At 38.8% G+C, this 21,398-nt stretch overlaps 1 protein-coding gene across 5 annotated transcripts in view; it reads right to left on the bottom strand.

The window, feature by feature from the left end:
- Positions 1–21,398, bottom strand: part of RBL2 (RB transcriptional corepressor like 2) — a 59,021-nt gene that overhangs the window by 17,582 nt on the left and 20,041 nt on the right. For 4 of the 5 annotated variants that reach the window (XM_025369963.1, XM_025369965.1, XM_025369964.1 and 1 more), the window contains exons 8-17: positions 21,127–21,313; positions 15,678–15,844; positions 13,254–13,363; positions 12,450–12,553; positions 10,732–10,869; positions 9,788–9,952; positions 7,910–8,021; positions 4,461–4,730; positions 3,980–4,260; positions 3,716–3,892 (exon numbers count right to left, since the gene is read on the bottom strand). In XM_025369963.1, coding sequence (XP_025225748.1) covers positions 3,716–3,892; positions 3,980–4,260; positions 4,461–4,730; positions 7,910–8,021; positions 9,788–9,952; positions 10,732–10,869; positions 12,450–12,553; positions 13,254–13,363; positions 15,678–15,844; positions 21,127–21,313 — 1,711 coding nt within the window. The remainder of the gene's footprint in view (positions 1–3,715; positions 3,893–3,979; positions 4,261–4,460; positions 4,731–7,909; positions 8,022–9,787; positions 9,953–10,731; positions 10,870–12,449; positions 12,554–13,253; positions 13,364–15,677; positions 15,845–21,126; positions 21,314–21,398) is intronic. The other variant, XM_025369966.1, reaches the window with a different exon arrangement.

The following is a 21,398-nucleotide window of genomic DNA, read 5'->3' as shown; positions in this document are numbered from 1 at the left end:
GCAACATATAAAAAGAATTATAGGCTGGGCACCGTGGCTCATGCCTGTAATCCCAGCACTTTGGGAGGCCGAGGCAGGTGGATCACCTGAGGTTGAGAGTTCGAGACCAGCTTGACCAACATGGAGAAACCCCGTCTCTACTGAAAATACAAAATTAGCCCAGAGTGGTGGCACATGCCTATAATCCCAGCTACTTGGGAGGCTGAGGCAGGAGAATTGCTTGAACCTGGGAGGCAGAGGTTGCGGTGAGCCAAGATCGTGCCACTGCACTCTAGCCTGGGCAACAAGAGCGAAACTCCATCTCAAAAACAAAAAAGAAAATAATTATAGCAGCCAGGTGCAGTAGCTCATGCCTATAATCCCAACACATTGGGAGGCTGAGGCATGAAGATTGCTTGAGCTTAGGAGTTCGAGACCAGCCTGGGCAACATGGTAGACCCTGTCTACAAAAAATTTTAAAAATTAGCCAGGCATGGTAGTATGTGCCTGTAGTCGCAGCTACTCAGGAGACAAAGATGGGAGGGCTGTTTGTAGTGAGCTATGATCTCACCACTGCATTCTAGCCTGGGTAACAGAGTGAGACACTGTCTCAAAAAAAGAAAAACATAAGAATTATACACCATGACTGAGAGGGATTTACAACAAAAATGCAAGGCTGGTTTAACATAGGAAGATTAATCAGTGTAATACACTATATTGATAGAATAAAAAAAACAATAAACACACGATCATCTCAATGGACACAAAAAAAGCATTTGACAAAATCTAATGCCCTTTCATGATAAAAAACACTCCATGAACTGGGAAAAGAAAGGAACTTCCTCAACTTGATAAAGGGCAACTATGGAAAAAATCATAATTTAATAGTGAAAAGCTAGATGCTTTCCACCTAAGATCAAGACAAGGATTTCTGCTTTCGACACTTCTGTTCAACTGTACTGGAGGTTGTAGCAAGATAATTAGGAAAGAAAAAGAAATAAAAGGCATCCAGTTTGGATAAGAAGTAAAATTATAAGCAAATTCCATGATTTCCTACATAGTAATCCTAAGGTATCTACTAGAAAACTATTAGAACTAATAAGTTCAGCAAGGCTGCTGGATACTAGATCAATATACAAAAATGTTTTTCTATGCACTTGCAATGAACACGTTAACAATGAAACAACTACACTTGGAATAGCATCAATAAGACTAGGAATAAATTTAACAAAAGAATTGCAAACATACTCTGAAAAGTACAAAACATTGTTGAAAAATACTGAAGATCTAAATAAATGGAAAAACATTCTATGTTCATGGATCAGAAGACATAAAATTGTTAAGATGGCAATACTCCCCAAATTGATCTACAGATTCAGTGCAACTCTATCAGAATCCTAGCTTATTCCTTTGTGAAACTGATAATCTGATTCTAAAATTCATTCAAGGGACTCTTGAAATAATCTTGAAAAGAAAAAAAGTAGGAGCACTCATATTTCCCAATTTCAAAACTTTATAAGAAAGCAACTCTCTAATCTAGAGAATATGGTATTGCATAAGGATAGACATATAGTCCAATGGAATAGAATTTAGAGTCCAGAAATAAACCCACATGTTGTCAACGGTCAACTAATTTTCAAGGAGGCCACCAAGGCCATTCAGTGAGGAAAAAAATCTTCTTTTCAATGGTGCTGAGACAACTGCACAGCCACATAATCAGAATGGAAATGGACTACTACCTCATACCATACACAGATTACTCAAATTTGATCAAATACCTAACTATGAGATAAAACTATAAAAATCAGAAGAAAACACAGGGATAAATCTTAGTGACCTTGGATTTGGCAATGGATTCTTAGGACACCCAAAGTGCAAGTAACAAACCAAAAAACAGGTAACTGGACTTCATCAAAATTAAAAACTTTTATGCTTCAAATGACACTACCGAGTAAGTGAAAAGATACACCAAATGGGAGAAAATATTTGCAAATCATATGTCTGAGAAGGTAGTTGTATCCAAAACAAAGAACTCCAATAACTCAATAGTAACACAATTTAAAAATGGGCAAAGGATTTAAAGATATTTCTCCACATAAGATATACAAATGGCCAGTAAGCAAATGAAAAGATGCTTGACATCCTTAAGTCATCAGGCAAATGAAAATCAAAACCACAATGATATACCACCCAGTACCTGCTAAGATGGCTATAATAAAAATAAGTTGGCAAGGATACGGAGAAACTGGAACGCTTGTGCATTACTGGTAGCAATGTCAAATGGTGCTGCTTCTGTGGAAAACAGTATGGTGGATTCCTCAAAAAAGTTAAACATAGTATCACCATATGACCCTGCAGTTCCACTGCTAGTAATAAACTCAAAAGGGCTGAAAACAGGCACTCAAACAGGTACATGATATACCTGTTCACAACAGCGCTATTCACTATAGCCAACAGGTGGAAACAGCCCAAATATCCATCACTGTATGAATGGAGAAAAAAATTGTGCCTATCCATACAATGGAATATCATTCAGTCATAAAAAGGAATGAAGTACTGATACATGCTGCAACATAGATAAACCTTGAAAATATTATCCTAAGTAAAAGAAGCCATACACAAGAGGTCACTTATTGTACCATTTCTATAAACGATTAAGAACAGATAAATCCATACAGCCAGAATGCCAATTGCTGATTGCCAGGTGCTGTGGGAGGTAGAATGGGGAGAAACTACTTAACAGGAAAGGAGTTTTACTTTGCAGGTACAGAAATGTTCTGGAACTAGATAGAAGTGGTGAGTATACAACCATTGATTACACTTAGTACTGTAAATGTGCTAAATGCTCCTGAATTGTTCAATTTAAAATAGTTAATTTGGCTGGGCCCGGTGGCTCATGCCTGTAATCCCAGCACTTTGGGAGGCCGAGGCGGGCGGATCACCTGAGGTCAGGAGTTTGAGACCTGCCTGGCCAACATGGTGAAATCCCATCTCTACTAAAAATACAAAAATTAGCCAGGCGTGGTGGCACATGGCTGTAATCCCAGCTACTCGGGAGGCTACGACAGGAGAATCGCTTAAACCTGGGAGACAGAGGTTGCAGTGAGCTGAGATGCACCACTGCACTCCAGCCTGGGTGACAAGAGTGAAACAATATCTCAAAAAGCAAACAAAAAACCCCAAAAAAAACCCCAGTTAATTTTGTTATGTGAATTTCTCCTCAATAAGTTATTTAAACAAAGTAAGATAATAAGTGTTAATGAGAAAGTGGAGAAACTAAAATCTTTATTATACTGCCTGTGTAAGTGTAAAATGGTACAGTACTTTGGAAAACAGTCTGGCAATTCCCTAACTGGTTAAAACATAGTTAATGTATGACCCAGCAATCCATTACTAGGTATATACCCTAGAGAAATGAAAATATATGTCTATACAAAAACCCAAACACAAATGCTAATAGCAGTATTATGCATATAGCCAAAAGTAGAAACAACTAAAATATGTATTACCTAATAAATGGATAAAAATACTCTCATATAACTATATAATGGAATATTCTGTTTTAAAATTGTGGTGAGTATTGCACATATCTGTGAATATACTAAGACCCTTTTAGTTGTGCATTTTAAATAGATGAATTATAGAGCATGTAAATTGTACTTCAAGAAAGCGGTTAAAAAATGTTTTCAGTAATGAAGACCTATATTTGCCTTTACAGTTCCAAAATGGTACTCACCTTTGCCATCACATAAATGGCACACATTAATAATTGGTCCAGATGTCTGTCCATCATAAGTTCAGGACACTGAATTATGGAGAATTCAAAGCAGGTCCAGATTTTTTTCCTCAGGTCATCTGAAATATCTAGTTTGGCACAGAGATCCCGAAGGCGGACAGCTGCTAAATGGTATACCTAGGAGATAAACAAAAACATTTCAAACTTTGTTTAACACTTGTATTTCCCAAGCTCATGCTCTGGTAAGAGTATGTGAAAAATTACCTTTCTAAAGAAAAGTGATAAAGAGCTGGTTTTCCTGGGTCTATTACTACTGCTGGTTACAGACTGGCCTTGCTTCTGCTGTTGGCCACCTGGGGAAATCTGTTGAATGGCCACTTGACCAGGGACTTGCAATGTTGTTCCTGTCATCTGTTGAGAGCTCAGACTTCCAGCCAGGGCCTGAGCACTGAGGGGCTGGATGGAGCCTGTCACAGCTTGTGCCTGCCCCCCAACATTGACTTGGACAGGGAAGAATGTTATCCCTCCATTTTCATTGGCAATACCTAGTTTGTGACAGAGAAAAAAGGCATGAAGAAAATGTTGATAATAAGAGGTTCTCCAGGCAGAGGTTTACAATTTCTCCTCTCCCAAACCCTCTCTCCCCATCACTCCTCTGTCCCCTACTCACTCTAGCCAAACCTCAGGTAACTTTTCAATACACGCCACAGAGAAGGAACTCAATATCCAACTCTGCCTTCCTTACCTTGCACAGGAATGGTTACTGTTTGCCCATTGTTGGCTGTGACAGTGGCGGTTGCCATGGTGACCAAAGTCTGTCCAGGAACCGGTGTGACAGAAACAGGCTCCCCAGATACATTCTGCACAGGGACGGCATTGACAAGAGGCTGTGGGGGCATGCGCCCAGGTGTCCCTCCATCAGAGGGGCTATCATTCTCAACAAATAGCCGCCTTCTGGTAGTGCTGGCTGGTGGGGAGCTGTATCTATCGTATAATGTGGTTGGAGATGTTATGCCTAGGTTCAAAACAAATCAAACAAAGCATTTCACTGAAGGAGACTCAGATCTGACTTTCATCCAAGCTGTTATGTTCAAAAATAACTAGTGTTTGAAATACTTCATAATTCAAAAAGCAAACAAGAATTACAGAAGTCATCTTACCTATATCCATTAGTGAGTTTTCATTAGTGTTCAGTGAACACAACTGAGAGCAAATTTTAAAATGGAATTTTTTGTCTTGCAGTGTTCCTTTCTCCACTCCCCCTTTCCCAAATCAGACCCGACTCTGTCTTCCACTACTGAAGAACCTTCATGATTTAAGGAATTACCCTTTTTTTCTGTACTACATTTTTCTATAATATTTTCTGCCATATTTAGTTTCCACCTACCACTCACGGAAGATGTGATTTTACTATAGAGCCACTACTTCTTAAGGGGACATGATTGGTAGTATGTCATCTAGGAGCATTCCGCCACCAGTTTTATCAATTTTGATCTTTGTCTTTTTCCACATATAAAAAGTATTAAAACTCAATAATGTTCTTAAGCAAGGTAGACATGCATGATTTGGATTCAATTAAGCATAATTTATTTTTTTAAAACAGTTTATATACCATAAATTTCATCCACTTAAATTGTACAATTCAATGGTTTGGGGTAAACTGTTTTTTTTTTTTTTATTTTTTGAGACATAGAGTCTTACTCTATCACCCCGGCTGGAGTGCAGTGGCCTGATCTTGGCACAATACAACCTCTGCCTCCTGGGTTAAAGTGATTCTTGTGTCTCAGCCTCCTGAGTAACTGGGATTAGAGGCATATGCCACCAGGCATGGCTAATTTTTGTATTTTTAGTAGAGATGGGGTTTCACCATGTTGGCCAAGCTGGTCTCAAACTCCTGACCTCAGGTGATCCACCCGCCTTGGCCTCCCAAAGTGCTGGTATTACAGGCTAGTTTTTTAAAATTGTGGGTTTAAAAAATATATATATAAATATGTATATTTTTATATATATTAATATATATTTATATATGTATTTATATATCTTTATAAATATATATTTATATATAAATATACAAATATATTTGTATATTTATATATAAATATATATTTGTATATTTATATATATAAATATATATATTTGTATATTTATATATATTTGTATATATATTTGTATATTTATAAATGTATATATTTGTATATATATTTATATATATTTATAAATGTATATATTTGTATATATATTTATATATATTTATAAATGTATATATTTGTATATATATTTATATATATTTATAAATATATATATTTGTATATATATTTATATAACAAAATTTACCATTTCACCCATTTTTAAGTATACGATTCAGTGGTACGATTAAGTGTATGATTCAGTGGTATCAATTACATTTACAATGTGGCCACAACAATCACCACTGTTTGTAAAACTTCTTCATTATCTGAACAACCTATTAAGGCTTAGTCTATTTTTAAGTATTCACAATAATGTATGAATTTTTGAGAAGCATTTCTTCCTTCTTCTGTGTCCACCTCTAAGAGCTGTGCATCAGTGTGTTTTTAAATTTTAAAACATATGTAGGAAGTTTGTAAGAAGTATTGATAGGAGTAAATACTAATAAACTGTGGCTTAACATTTCAATTTCCAGATGATACAAAAGTAAATAAACTTACTAGATTTGTATTTGATACAACACTGCAGAATCAGAAAGAATACATTATGATCATTTTTTCTTGTAAAATATCAAGAGATCTCAGGAAAACTGAGAAGTGATAAGTACAAAGAAAATGAAGTTTAAAGTCAAGTCTTCCTAATCTGTAGATTAGGGAAGGGAAAATTCTACAAAAATAGACTAAGAAAGACCAACTGTCAGATCTTTCAAAAATAAGGACTTTTCATAAGGATCATCCATGTCTATTAAGTATACACTGACCTAGAGTGATTTTTGTTTTTTTGGGGGGGGTAGAGATGGCATCTTGCTATGTTGCCCAGGATGGTCTTGAACTCCTGGGCTCAAGCGATCCTCCCGACTAGGTGTCCCACAGTGCAGGGGTTACAGGCATGAGCCACCATGCCCAGCCTAGAGTGATTCCTGACTTTAAAACTCGTATTTCTTCTGTAGCCAGTTCTTACCAATTACATTATAAAAGTGATCTAGAAATAAGGATATTCTTTGAATTGGATCCAAGGATTTAGAACTCTCTGGATTTACTGAATTGCTCTTTAAAAAGCAGTTCTCTCTCACATATGTAAACTAAAACCTTTCACCTTGCAGATCTTCTAAGCAGCTGCCTAAAAAATATAAACCAGATGGATAGCAAAACTGCCCTTTTCTGTATTTCTTGGACCAGCACTAATGTCATTAACTAGGGTAGCACAGCTCAACACAGTAGAACACACTCAGTTGTCTTAACTCACTGCCTTGTCTATACCTAACTGGATCATGCAGCTCTATCTTTAAGAAGGCTTTTCTATTTCTCCTGATTTTAAAAGTAATACGTATTTGCCTTAAAAATTTTACAGAAATCACCAGGAATTCTATCACCCAACAATGATCTTAACAGTTTGGTTTTTCCATTTCCACCATTTTGCATGCTCATAAATAAACATACACTTTAAAAATAGGGATCATATTAAATATATAGCAGTCGGCCAGGCACGGTGCCTCATGCCTGTAATTCTAGCACTTTGGGAGGCCGAGGCAGGCGGATTGCTTCAAGTCAGGAGTTCGAGGCCAGCCTGGCCAATATGGCAAAACGTCTCTACAAAAATACAAAAAATTAGCTAGGCGTGGTGGCGCATGCCTGTAGTCCCATCTACTCAGAAGGGTGAGGCATGAGAATTGCTTGAACCCGGCAGGCAGAGGTTGCAGTGAGCTGAGATTGGGCTGCTGCACTCTAGCTTGAGCAACAGAGCGAGACTCTGTCTCAAAAGAAAAAAAAAAATTAAATATAGCAGTCTATCGTCTATCCTTTTTAAAAGATACCTGTTATATCATGCATTTTCCTGTGTTCTTAAATAGTCTTTAAAGGCCCTTCTTTTAAGTGATTCATGTGAGACAAAAATGCATGGAATATTTTCTTCTAATATATACCCTATTAACTTCACTTATAGGGTTAAATAAAATTTAAATTTCCAGGTAGTAAGCCCCAAAATATTCCCCTAGTATTTTAAACTTACTCCTTCCAAGACCTCCAGTATCAGCACGAACTTCAGTCACCCTTCTGGGAGTCAAAGGGGAGCCCGCAATGCAAATTTCATCTGCCCTTTCCAGGTTCTGAGGTGGCATGACCTGTGAAGAATTGGTTACACAGAATGCCAGGATCCAAAACAGCACTTTAATTAGAAATCCAATAGTAATCTAAGGCGGAAAAAGTCTCAACGATTATTCCATCTAAATAAAATCAGCTGTCTTTCCCATTTTCATAATAAAGTTAAAAAAAAAAACTTTTGTCAGTCAAAAAATGCAAAACCTTGTAATTGGATACTAAATATGAGTCAACCTTCATTATTGGTTTGGAGAGTTTGAATATCAACCACTCTAAAGCAGGGGTCCCCAACCCCTGGGCCGTGGACCCTGTTAGGAACCGGGCAACATAGCAGGAAGTGAGCGGCAAGCAAGTAAGCAAGCGAGCAAAGCTTCATCTGTATTTATAGCTGCTCCCCATCACTCACATTGCTACCTGTGCTGGCCGCCTGTCAGATTAGTGGTGGCATTAGATTCTCATAGGAGTGTGAACCCTATTGTGAACTGCACACGTAAGGGATCTAGGTTGCATGCTCCTTATGAGAATCTAATGCCTGCTCATCTGTCACTGTCTCCCACCACCTCCAGATGGGACCATCTAGTTGCAGGAAGACAAGCTCAGGGCTCCCACTGACTGTATATTTTGGTGAATTATGTAATTATTTCATTATATATTACCACGTAATAATAATAGAAATAAAGTGTGCAATAAATGTAAGGCATTTGAATCATCCCAAAATCTCCCCCACCCCCAACCCTGTCTATGGAAAAATTGTCTTCCATGAAATTGGTCCTTGGTGCCAAAAAGGTTGGACCACTGCTCTATGGGAGAGAAACTTGATAAGGAAATCAAGAAAGAACACTGAATTTCTACTCTGTCACCAAAATCTTAGGACAACTACAAATTATCTGACTCGTTTCCTCTTTGACATGGGGTGAAGTATGACAGGTCACTTACCTTACTTAAGGGTGTATGTCTGCTGCCTAAACACTGAAGGCTGGGTAGTGAGCCAAGGCCATGGTGCCCAGCCAAGGAGCAGATGTCCCTGATAACCCAAACATCCCAGAGAGGATCTGAGAAACTACCAAGGAAAACAGTCCCATCGTGCACACACATAGTAGGCAAAGAGCCAGAAAATTAGCAGCTTAGCAATGGGAGGTAGTGAGGATCTCTAGAGCTGTCCTGCTGCTACCTAGGAGTACCCTGTATATAAGTCTTTTATTTTTCCCCACCACCTCTGCCTCCTCCATATGTAAGTCTCTTTTTTTTTGGTGGGGGATGGAGTCTCACTTTTGTTGCCCAGACTGAAGTGCAATGGCACAATCTCGGCTCACCGCAACCTCCACCTCCCGGGTTCAAGCAATTCTTCCGCCTCATCCTCCCAAGTAGCTGGGATTACAGGCATGCATCACCATGCCTGGTTAATTTTTTGTATTTTTATAGAGACGGGGTTTCTCCATGTTGGTTAGGCTGGTCTCAAACTCCCAACCTCAGGTGATCCACCGGTCTCCGCCTCCCGAAGTGCTGGGATTACAGGCGTGAGCCACCGCGCCCAGCCCCTACATATCTAAGTCTTAATAAACATATCTACTTGCCAAGCTGGACTTGTCTGAGTCATTCTTTGTCTCTTGGCACCTTCCTAATTCGCGGGTAGAGAGGGACGACGTTACAGTCCCAAGTTTTTCTCATAACAAGGTGTAATTAATTACAACATATTAAACCCAATTGCCACCCTCCCATCCCCAAAAGGATTATTAATAGATTAGATATTGATGTATTTTTCTCATAAAAAGATGTTATTTTCACAAACCTCTTCACATGTAGGAACTCTGTTTTCATTGTCTCTAATTTTTTCCCAGAGTGGAGACTCTGGTTTCCATGCCAAATGATCTAAGATCTGTTCTTCAATCTGATTAAGGTGTTTTACCACCTCTCTACAAAGGCCATCTTCTGCTCTAATGAATACTTCTATCACCTGAAATAAAAAATGTCCTGATTCACTGAATAATAATTATTAAATATTTTTAAATATTTAGACAAGAAATTAGTCAAAAATTACAAGTTGAAATATTTTGAAACAGCTGCTCTTCCTTTTACTGTCTTTGTAAATAATTATAGTTCAAACCATGTGAATTATATAAAATGGTTTACATTGTGATGTATTTCAAAAGTTTTTAATGAAAATACATGTATATTGAGGTTGAAAAACATTACTCTTAAAATTTCATATAAAAATCTCTAAACATTTAATCTATGCCACTATAAAAATTAGTTTTGACTATCTTATGAGAGTTAAGATAAACTCATATGCTAAGTATCAAGAAATAGCTACCAAATCAATGCTTTAACTCTATGCCTCTCTGTAACACATGAAAGAGAACTTTCATTTTTTTCTGACATTTACAGTGGTATTTAATTTTCATAAAATAAAAAAAGGCTGCTATACAAGATTAGCTAGTGACATGTGTGCTACTTTTTTAAGCCTTCTCATCTCATAAAAATCACAGTATTCTAAAAACTGTTATTACATAAAGAGAGGAATCAAAGCTTTTACCCAAAATGGATCTTTCATACAATATTAAAAAATTTACATAGGTCTTAAGATTCTATTTCTTTTCTACTCCACAAATAGTGATTAATTATGTAATTAAAAACAGAATAAATATACTTAGATGTTAACTTGAACTAAATGACTAACAACAGGAAGTTGGTCTCATCTACAATATCCACATTATATCATATTTTTAAAAATACCTTATAAAAATGATAAAGAGGCACTTCAAATATTTCAGTAATAAATGGAAAATTCCCAGGAGGCTTGTAAGAAAAAGTGACGACCTCAAGGCAGCAGGCCAACAGAGATCTGTGGAAGGCATCTTGTTCCAGAATACCCTATAAAATACAGTTATTAGCATTCAGAAACATTTACTTAATCTAAAAAGTCATTTCATACCCAGTGAATTTAAGTGAAAATACCAAAGAAAGTCTCATTTTCTGACTGAGTGCAAAGTGTATGCTTATTTTCTTACAAAACCTTTCTTAATTATATAAATAAAGCCCATTTTTTAGTAGAGGAAATATATTAAAGGAATGTATGAGACTTTTAAAACCTTACCTATTATATCTTAAAAGAGATTACATCTCTAACCAAAATACACACACACCCTGATGCTTAGAAGAACAATGACAGAGAAAGATGTTTCAAGACAGTATTTACAGTCAGTGCTATAAAAAACTGAAAGAGGGGCCAGGCGCGGTGGCTTATGCCTGTAATGCTAGCACTTTGGGAGGCCAAGGTGGGCAGATCACCTGAGGTCAGGAGTTCAAGACCAGCCTGACCAACATGGTGAAACCCCATCTCTACTAAAAATAGAAAATTAGCCAGGTGTGGTGGCACACACCTGTAGTCCCAGCTACTCAGAGGCTGAGGCAGGAGAAGCACTTGAACCCAGGAGGTAGAGGCTGCAGTGAGCCAACACTGCGCCACTGCACTCCAGCCTGGGCAACAAGAGCGAAACTCTGGCTCAAAAAAAAAAAAGAGAGAAAAAAAAGAAAAAAAAAAATTGAAAGGGGCCAGGCGGGTGGCTCATACCTATAATCCCAGCACTTTGGGAGGCCAAGGCGGGCAGATCACTTGAGGCCCAGAGTTTGAGACCAGCCTGGGCAATACTGTTCAAGAATCGCTTGAATCTGGGAGGCAGAGGTTGCAGTGAGCCAAGATGGTACCACTACACTCTAGCCTGGGCAACAGAGTGAGACTCTGTCTCAACAACAAACCCAAAAAAACAGAAAAGCAAGCAGGCAGGTGACTGGCTAGATGACCATGTACCAAAAGTCAATATGTTTATCACAGGATGACATTAATCATAGGTGATTTTTATTTTCTTCTTTTTGCTTATAATTTTCCAACATTGTAAACAATTATTATTTTTTAATTAAAAGCTACTGAGGTACCAAAAGCACAAGTAACAGGCCAGGCGCAGTGGCTCACGCCTGTAATCCTAGCACTTTGGGAGGCCAAGGCGCACAGACCACCTGACGTCTGGGGTTCCAGACCTGCCTGGCCAAACATGGCAAAACCCCGTCTCTACTGAAAATACAAAACTTAGCTGGGCATGGTGGCACGTGCCTATAATCCCAGCTACTTGGGAGACTGAGGCAGGAGAATTGCTTGAACCCAGGAGGCGGAGGTTGCATTGAGCCGAGATCGTGCCATTATACTCAAGCCTGGGCAACAGTGCAAGACTCCATCTCAAATAATACATACATACATACATACATACATACATACATACACACATTTAAAAAAAAGCACAGGCAACTAGTGAAAAAATAAATTGGATTTCATCAAAATTAAAAACTTTTGTGCATGAAAGGAGACTATAAATAAAGTAAAAAAACAACCTACAGAATGGGGCAGTAAGGAAATTATGTTTTACTGCGCTGATCAATACATTGGTTATTTTACTCACAGATAAATCCATGTCTCCTAGTCTTTTTTGTTCCTGCTCAATAACAGATTCTAATACTTTATAGTAAAGCATCTCCGCAAAACGAAAATGTTTGCTGGCAATTTCTGTAGAAATAATAAAAAAATCCACAAAAATGGCACACAAAGAAAATAAAGGCCCATTCCTCCTTCTTTACTTACAAAATAAAATTTAAAAACCAACCCAATACTTTAGATATGCAAACTTCTTATGACTGGTGTTTTAATTATCCCTAAGATACCTTAATTTTCTTCATGGTAACAGTCACATTTTTCTAAAATTATTAAATGAATTTGCACATAAAGAACTATATTATTATTTAAGACTTACACCCTTTTATCCCCTCTATGGTTGAACAAAACAAACCCACGCTAAGAGGTATGTAACTGGCTTACTATTCCACACCTACTTAGTTCCAATTCCTGACATCAAACAATTCCTAGGCCAGGGCCCATAACAGTGATATCTTCTGTCCTTATTCTCAATATGTTAAGAATCACTACGCTTCTATTTCATTTCCAGTTTACAAAAGCAAAAAACAAAAAACTAAAGATTTGCAGATAAAAAAGCATCAGAAGTCCATTAAAATAAAAATACCACTCTAAAATTTCTATCTTACTGAGAAGGGCTCAGAAATCACTTGGTTGACCAGAAAAATTGGATAGCCATATCCTAGCCCTCAGTCTAAAGTCATAAATCTTTTCCTCATCTTTCTTAGTTAGTAAGAAATGACTCCATTTAGTTAAACTTCAAACATAAGAGCAGAATAACAATATTAAACCTTACCTTTAGCACAATTACTGAAATCCTCATCTGGCTGGAAGTGCTGAGAATATATTTCAAACATTTCTTTCAGTCTGTTAGCAATAGCCTGGGTTGGATCTCTGGAACATGTCCTAAAAAGGTAATGAGAAATAACATAATTTAAAGGTCCTGGCAAGTCACAAGGGGATAAAATGTTTCTATAATTTCACTAATATGTACATATAAAACACTCTGAACAGAAACTATACACTTCCCAAATTAATCCAAGAGATCCTATACTTCCTTTTCAAAGGTGGTGGTATTACCAGTTGGAATGGAAAAAAAAAAAAAAACAACTTTTCTTGTGTGGGGCTACACCTTTTATTTTATATATTTATTTATTTTTTGAGACAGAGTCTCACTCTGTCATCCAGGATGGAATGCAGTGGTGCAATCTTGGCTCACTGCAACCTCCACCTCCCAGGTTCAAGTGATTCTCCTGCCTCAGCCTCCAAGTAGCTCGGACTGCAGGCACCTGCCACCACGCCCAGCTAATTTTTGTATTTTTAGTAGAGATGGCCATGTTGGCCAGGCTGGTCTCGAACTCCTGGCCTCAAGTGATCCACCCGCCTCAGCCTCCCAAAGTGTTAGGATTACAGGAATGAGCCACCTTGCCCGGCCGGGGCTACACCTTTCACTTTTCACTGCAGGAAGTTTAGCAACCTTGGCCTGGGCTCATTCGATGTCTATGACTGTCCCCCACCTGTCCTTCACATCCCCCAGTCACTGATGATCCAGAATTGCCCTTAACTACTTCCATAGAGGGCAGTACAACTCCCGTTAAGAACACCTGGAAGAAAATAGAATGAAGGAGTGTAAAACCCATACTACAGACTCATATAAATTGTTCCTGGCATTCTACATTTTTCCCCACAAATGAGGTTTATTTCAGTCTTTTTATTATTAGAAAGGAATATATGTTCAATGCAGAAGCATTATACAAATTATCACCATGTAAGTTTTTGTAACAACTGTTTTTATCTTGATCATATATATATAATTATATACATATTCTTTGTGAAAATGAAGTTTAAAAAATTATAAAGAGAATAAAATCAATTATAGTCCTGCTAGAGATAACTATTGAATACATATATAAGCAGAAGTTTTCTGGGAACACACACACACATACCTTTCTACAAAAACAGGACCCTTTATTTTACCTAGTATTTACTGGTAATATTTAACCCCACTAATGGTACCTAAGATTTAAAACGCTGTTATGCCTAGTTAGAAACTGTAAAGAGATCTGGAAGATACAGAGATTAAGATGGCTTCTGAAATGTATTTACAAAATGCTTCTAAATTCAAGGCAAACAAGGTGCATCTGAAAAACATGACTCAGGAAGAGGCCACAGAGATATAACTTGTTAAGTATAAATCACAATCAAGTTTATGAATAAAGTAGACTTCACAAAAATATAAAGGAAAAGTAGTTGGCATTTAAGAAGCCTGGCTATGAGTGGGAAATTACTTATGTGTACATATAGGGTCTTCTTGATATACCACCATCAGAAATAAAATGGGGTCCTTTTGGGTCTACGTCATCATATCATAAGGTTTTAGGACTGAGAGAGACCTTGGAGGTAACTTTTCTTTTCTTTTCTTTTCTTTTTTGAGACGGAGTCTCGCTCTGTCACCCAGGCTGGAGTGCAGCGGCGCGATCTCGGCTCACTGCAAGCTCCGCCTCCCGGGTTTACGCCATTCGAGTAGCTGGGACTACAGGCGCCCGCCACCTCGCCCGGCTAGTTTTTTTTTTTTGTATTTTTTAGTAGAGACGGGGTGGAGGTAACTTTTCAAATCAGCTTGCCAAAGGTTATGCGTAAGATGATGAGATTCAGCCTACTGGGCTTTCAACTAAAACTCAGTGATATTCCTACCAGTCTCAGGGAGATCAAAGAAACTAAATGCAGTGAACTTCCTTTCCAGGATAAGGATGTTTTATAGAGTTTACAAAAGTTACAGTGGTTTTTGTCCTGCTTTATGAACATGTGGAACTCCATTAATCTTTTCAAATCTGAGTCACCCTTCAGAACTTACCTCAGGTTCAACCCTCTTCACAAAGGCCTTTGACAATTCCCATCTTCACTGAGCTTCCCTCTGCCCCCACCCCACCACTCCCTGAAATCTTGAAAGAACAGTTGGCAAAGACAGTTCTGTGCTTTATTCTACAGTGTCTGGTGTTATCAGTTACTGTGTCTTGTATTATATTAAAAAAATCTGAGGAAAGAAGATCTTCCACTTATACATCTTATTGCTAGGTCCTCTACAGACTCACAACAGGACTCAGTATACAATTGATATAAAATTATTCATGGGTGAATTAAGGCATTAATAATGAAAAAATAGGAAACTGGAAAATGGTCAATAACCAAATCTTAGCAAGCAGACAGGGCTCAAACTAACCTGAGAATCTGTTCCAATTTCTCACTTGGTGCATTCCTGAGGCCTGTCAGCATGGTGTGAAGACGACTCAAGCTATGCGTAGCTGTAGAAACTGGGGTCACACAAGGGCTGTTCTCCTTAATGTACCTAACACCAGTTAGGGGTGTGGAGATTCTAAGTGCTTTGGACTAGAGAAAAAAACAGTTACATAGAATAAAAATTTTTAAAAGAACATTATTTTAGGCCAGAAAGACTTTAATTCACTTCACAAATGGGACTTCAAGCGAGTAAAACTTTATCTTTACAATATCAATACATTTTACTGACTCAAATGTCACCATTCTTGGAATTTAAACGTAACAGCATTAAGAGCTGCCAATATCCATGTAAAGATGAAGGCTTGAAAGAATAATTTGTATTTTAGCTAACTAAAAGTTTGTCTCTTAAAAGTTAAAACTCTAGGCCGCGCATGGTGGCTCAAGCCTGTAATCCCAGCCCTTTGGAAGGCCAAGCCGGGCGGATCACGAGGTCAGGAGATCGAGACCATCCTGGCTAACCCGGTGAAACCCTGTCTCTACTAAAAAATACAAAAACCTAGCCGGGCGAGGTGGCGGGCGCCTATAGTCCCAGCTACTTGGGAGGCTGAGGCAGGGGAATGGCATGAACCCAGGGAGGTGGAGCTTGCAGTGAGCTGAGATCGCGCCACTGCACTCCAGCCTGGGCGACAGAGCAAAACTCCGTCTCAAAAAAGTTACAACTCTAAAATAAGGTATAGCTCCCTACATTCCCTCTTGTAAAATGTATGCTCAGAGGCAAAGATAAGCATTCTGCTCACCTGAAAAAATTAAGATTATTCTCAGCTCTGAGAAACAGAATTTCACAATTCCCATCTACCGCTATTTTTGCAGACACTCAAAGATAAAAGAAAATTGTGAATTAAATTTGGTTGAAAAAAATCCATTTAAGAAAAGCCTACTGATATAGTTTGACTATGTCTGCATCAAAACCTCAACTTGAATTGTATTTCCCAGAATTCCCATATATCGTGTGAGGCACCCAGTGGGAGGTAAATGAATCATGGAGGCCAGTCTTTCCCGTTCTATTCTTGTGATAGTGAATACGTCCCACGAGATCTGATGGGCTTATGAGGGGTTTCCGCTTTCGCTTCTTCCTCATTTTTCTCTTGCCACCGCCATGTTAAGAAGTGCCTCTCGCCTCGCACCATGATTCTGAGAACTCCCCAGCCATGTGGAACTGTAAGTCCAATTAAACCCCTTTTTGTTCCCACTTTCAGGTATGTTTTTTTTTTTTTTTAGATTGTTTTTTTTTTTTTTTGAGATGGAGTCTTGCTCTGTCGCCCAGGCTGGAGTGTAGTGGCCGGATCTCAGCTCACTGCAAGCTCCGCCTCCCGGGTTCACGCCATTCTCCTGCCTCAGCCTCCCCAGTAGCTGGGACTACAGGCGCCCGCCACCTCGCCCGGCTAGTTTTTTTGTATTTTTTAGTAGAGACGGGGTTTCACCATGTTAGCCAGGGTGGTCTCGATCTCCTGACCTCGTGATCCGCCCGCCTCGGCCTCCCAAAGTGCTGGGATTACAGGCTTGAGCCACCGCGCCCGGCTCAGGTATGTTTTTATCAGCAGCATTAAAATGAACTAATACACCCACTATCCAAATATTCAAATTTGCTTCAGAGAGAGATAATAAAATGAACATTCCCTAAAAAGGCAACTTGATGCAGAACAGCCTTCATTGGTCTTCCTGGCCCTCCTCTACCTTTGGTTACCAGAATCTATTACAGTTTTTCCCATTAAAGTAGACAGGTCTTCAGAGAAACAAGTTAAAGTCAACATTCTTGACAATAAATATGGAAAAGATGTGACTTGGTGTCAAAGGAGCTAGTAAAACATCTTTCTGATTTTTCAAATAAATTCTGAAAGGTTAAGATAACTTAACAGTGTCTTTTAATATTCAAGATAAACCAAATTTCCCTGTGTATTAAATGTACTTATTCTAATTTTTTAAAAAACCTAGCAAAATTTTCACCTGGCAACAGAGCCAACTATTCAAGTTTCCTAAGATACAGAAAAGCACAGAAATTTACTATATATAGAAACAAACCTACATGTTTTCTCTGTCTTAAAGTGCAATACAACTAAGACTTCCACTTTGTTTCAAAGAAATTCATTCTATAATTAAATCAATAAAATGATCTGGGTGGATTAATTGCATTCAAAAGGCTGCTCCCTGCCTTACAAGGTTTCTTGCAGCCACCTACTTCACTGTGCATGAACCAATGCCTACACTGGGAGGCATTGGGAGGGAAAAACACCTTGTACACGAACAGGAGAATCAACAGCAGCCAGCAGCATATAACCACATCACCCACAGGCAGCAATAGTTTCACAGAGGAAACTAGGTGTGACAACCACAAACAGCTTCCTGCCAGAGTCCTCAAGGTCAACATGGTGTTTCTTGATAGCACTGTGCTTAGCTTAGAGCTTCCTGTTCATTCTGATCAAGAGGAATCTTTCTTTAACTTGGGTGCAAATATTAAGTCGGTATCTTAAAAATATTAGGATGTTCCTTCTCCAAATAAAGACTTACAAAATTTGGAGTGACTCTGAGCTTTGCCCTTAGTCCTCTTTTATTCTCTCTTATTTCATACCTCTAAGAAATCTCTCCTCATTTTAGAGCTTTAAAAGCCATCTACAGTTGGGCGCGGTGGCTCATGCCTGTAATCCCAGCACTTTGGGAGGCCGAGGCAGGCAGATCATGAGGTCAGGAGTTCAAGACCAGCTGACCAACATGGTGAAATGCCGTTTCTACTAAAAATACAAAAAATTAGCCGGGCGTGGTGGCAGGTGCCTGTAATCCCAGCTACTCAAGAGGCTGGGGCAGGAGAATTGCTTGAACCTGGGTAGCAGAGGTCACAGTGAGCTGAGATTGCACCATTGCACTCCAGCCTGGGTGACAGAGTGAGATTCTGTCTCAAAAAAAAAAAAAAAAAAAAAAGCCATCTTGATGACCCCAGGACATATATACACAACCCCTAACCTCTACTGTGAACTGTGAACTCCGGTCTTCTATTCCTCAACTGTCTATTCAACTTCTCTACTAGGATGCTTAAAAGACATCTCAAATTTAACATACTAATAACCCTAACTCTTGATTCCCCTTCCCCCAGACTTGCTCTTCCCTCTTAATAAATTTCAGTAGTAAATGTTCCCGGAATGTCTACTATGTGCCAAGCGCTGCATACAACATTGGTCACAGCCTTCGTGAAGCTTATATTCTAATGCAAGGAGACAGGCAATAAGTAATTCTTTCTACCTACCTCCCTACTTACTGTCAGACAGTGATAAATACGAAGAGAAACACTAGCAAGCAGAGTCAGGGGGAAAGGAAGTTGGGGGGGACGTTGTGGTTATTATTGACATAGCAGTCAGGTTATCAGAGACCAGAATGAAGTGAGAAGGAAGCCACATGAGTATCTTGAAGTAATACGTTTTAGGCAGAGGGAATTGCAAAGGCAAAGGCTTTGTGTTGCAGGCATGCTTGGCATATCTGAAGAACAAAAAAGGAGGTTAATGTGGCATTAGTGGGTGAGGAGGGAGGATAGTAGTAGATGAATTCAGAGAGAGCCAGGGCCAGATAACTTACGACCTTACAGGCACCTGTCAGGATTTTAGCTTTTATACCATTCACCCAACTGGAGACATCACTGTTCTCTTTTTCTCAAACCCTAGATCCAAACCATCAGTAAATCCTGTGGGTGCTATCTCTAAAATATGGCCCAGATACAAACCATTCTCTGAAGCCACCATAAACTATTGCCATAATCACTCCAATAGCTTCTTAACTCCCTACTTCCACCCTTGCCTCGAACCCCACTTTCCCACAAGACTTTTAAAAATGTAAATCAGTCACTCTTCTTAATAACACCCTCTTAATGGCTTTCATCTCAATCACAGCAGAAGCAAAAGTTCTTACGATGGCTTCCAAAGCTTACATGGTCTGTCTGGCTCTCTTGTTCTTCCCTCTTCCTTGCACTTCTTTTTCTTCTCGTTTTTTCTTTTTTCTTTTTTTTTTATTTGAAAGACAGGCTCTTGCTCTGTCACCCAGGCTGGAGTGCAGTGATGTGATCACGGCTTACTGCAGCCTGCAACTCCTGGGCTCAAGGGATCCTCCTGACTCAGCCTCGCAAGTAGCTGAGCCCACAGGTGGATAGCTAATTTTTTAGCCATGGCCAGCTAATTTTTTGTATTAATATTTTATGTAGAGACAGGGTCTCGCTTTGTTGCCCAGACTTGTCTTGAACTCCTGGGCTCAAGCAGTCCTCTGCCTCAGTCTCCCAATGTGCTAGGATTACAAGCATGAGCCATCACACCTGGCCTCCCTTCACTTCTTACCACTTTTTCCCCTCACTGTATTCCTACCACACTGTCATTCTCACTGTTCCTCCAAAAAGCTAATCCTGTTCCAATCCCACGGCTTTGCATTTGTTATGCTCTCAGCTTCAAATACATTTCCCCAGCTATTCATATGGCTTGCTTCCTCGCTTACTTCTGGTGTGTGACACCCTTACCAACCACCTTACCTACAACAGACCACCCATCCCATTCTCCCCTCCCCTCAATATTTTGTATTACTACTCTATTTTATTTTCTTCATCTGTCATCACCCAACATACTATGTATTTACTTGTTTATCTCCTGTCCATCTCCCCACACTGGAATATAAGCTTCTTTAGAACAGGGTTCTCGTGGCTATTTTGTTCACTGCTGTATCTCCAGTGTCCAGGACACAACCTGACATATAAAATGCTTTAGGAATATTTGTTGAATGAATAAGCAGACCAGTCTCAAGTCTGAAGCAGCTTACTTCCAGGTGAATTGGCTCTTGGATTACCCAGTGTCTCTGGGGGCACTTGCCAGAAGTTTAGTGTTTTCTGTTACCACCACATAGCAGAAGGGAAACTCATGGCCTGTATCACCCTAAATGTCTGTGTGAAAAAACACCACGTGGTCCTGAAATTCAGTTTAAAAGAATTTTCTTAAAGACTATAGATCCTCAGTTTCTCCAGTCTCTTAAATGAAGGCCCCAATCAGGTCAATTATCACTTTCTAAATGCCTAAAAGTAGTACATATAAGACTATATATTACTGTGTTCACTACATATAAGACTATATATTACTGGCCCATCTTTTTAAAACCAACAATTATCAGCATGACACATTTGTTTAAATTTATATTAATTTCTCTTTTTCTCAGACCTCAGTAAAATGAATGAAAGTTGATATTAACAAATCAAATATCATAGAGATACCTTTTTCAATTAAGAGAAGTATGATGAGAATTTTCTCCTTCATACTGTAGGCAAGTAAAACACAAACATGAAATTACCAAAATAAAAAAGAACCCCTGGCTTAACTGCTCCTGTATTTCTACTCTTCTGGTGTGGCTAAACTCACCTTGTCAAAATGCTGCTGTAAGATGTTTTTCATCTGCACCCTTTCAGCAGTCTCTGTTCCTGAACCAGCGTTCAGACACCTTGAGAGAGTCCCAATTTCCTCTTCAGCATCCTCTCCAAGAAATATCCGCTCATCTAAATTCCCAACAGATAAAACATACTCCTCATAGGCCTTATTGATGGCTTTACTATAGGAAAAACAAATACAGACAAAATGTACTCTCTCACAGAACTGCCATTTCAATTAATTATTTCATTTTTTTATTTACTAAA

The sequence above is a fragment of the Theropithecus gelada genome, chromosome 20 (genome assembly GCF_003255815.1).
Source record: "Theropithecus gelada isolate Dixy chromosome 20, Tgel_1.0, whole genome shotgun sequence".
NCBI classification, from domain to species: domain Eukaryota; kingdom Metazoa; phylum Chordata; class Mammalia; order Primates; family Cercopithecidae; genus Theropithecus; species Theropithecus gelada.
Note: the sequence above shows the minus strand (reverse complement) of the source record. Positions and strands in the feature narration are given on the sequence as shown.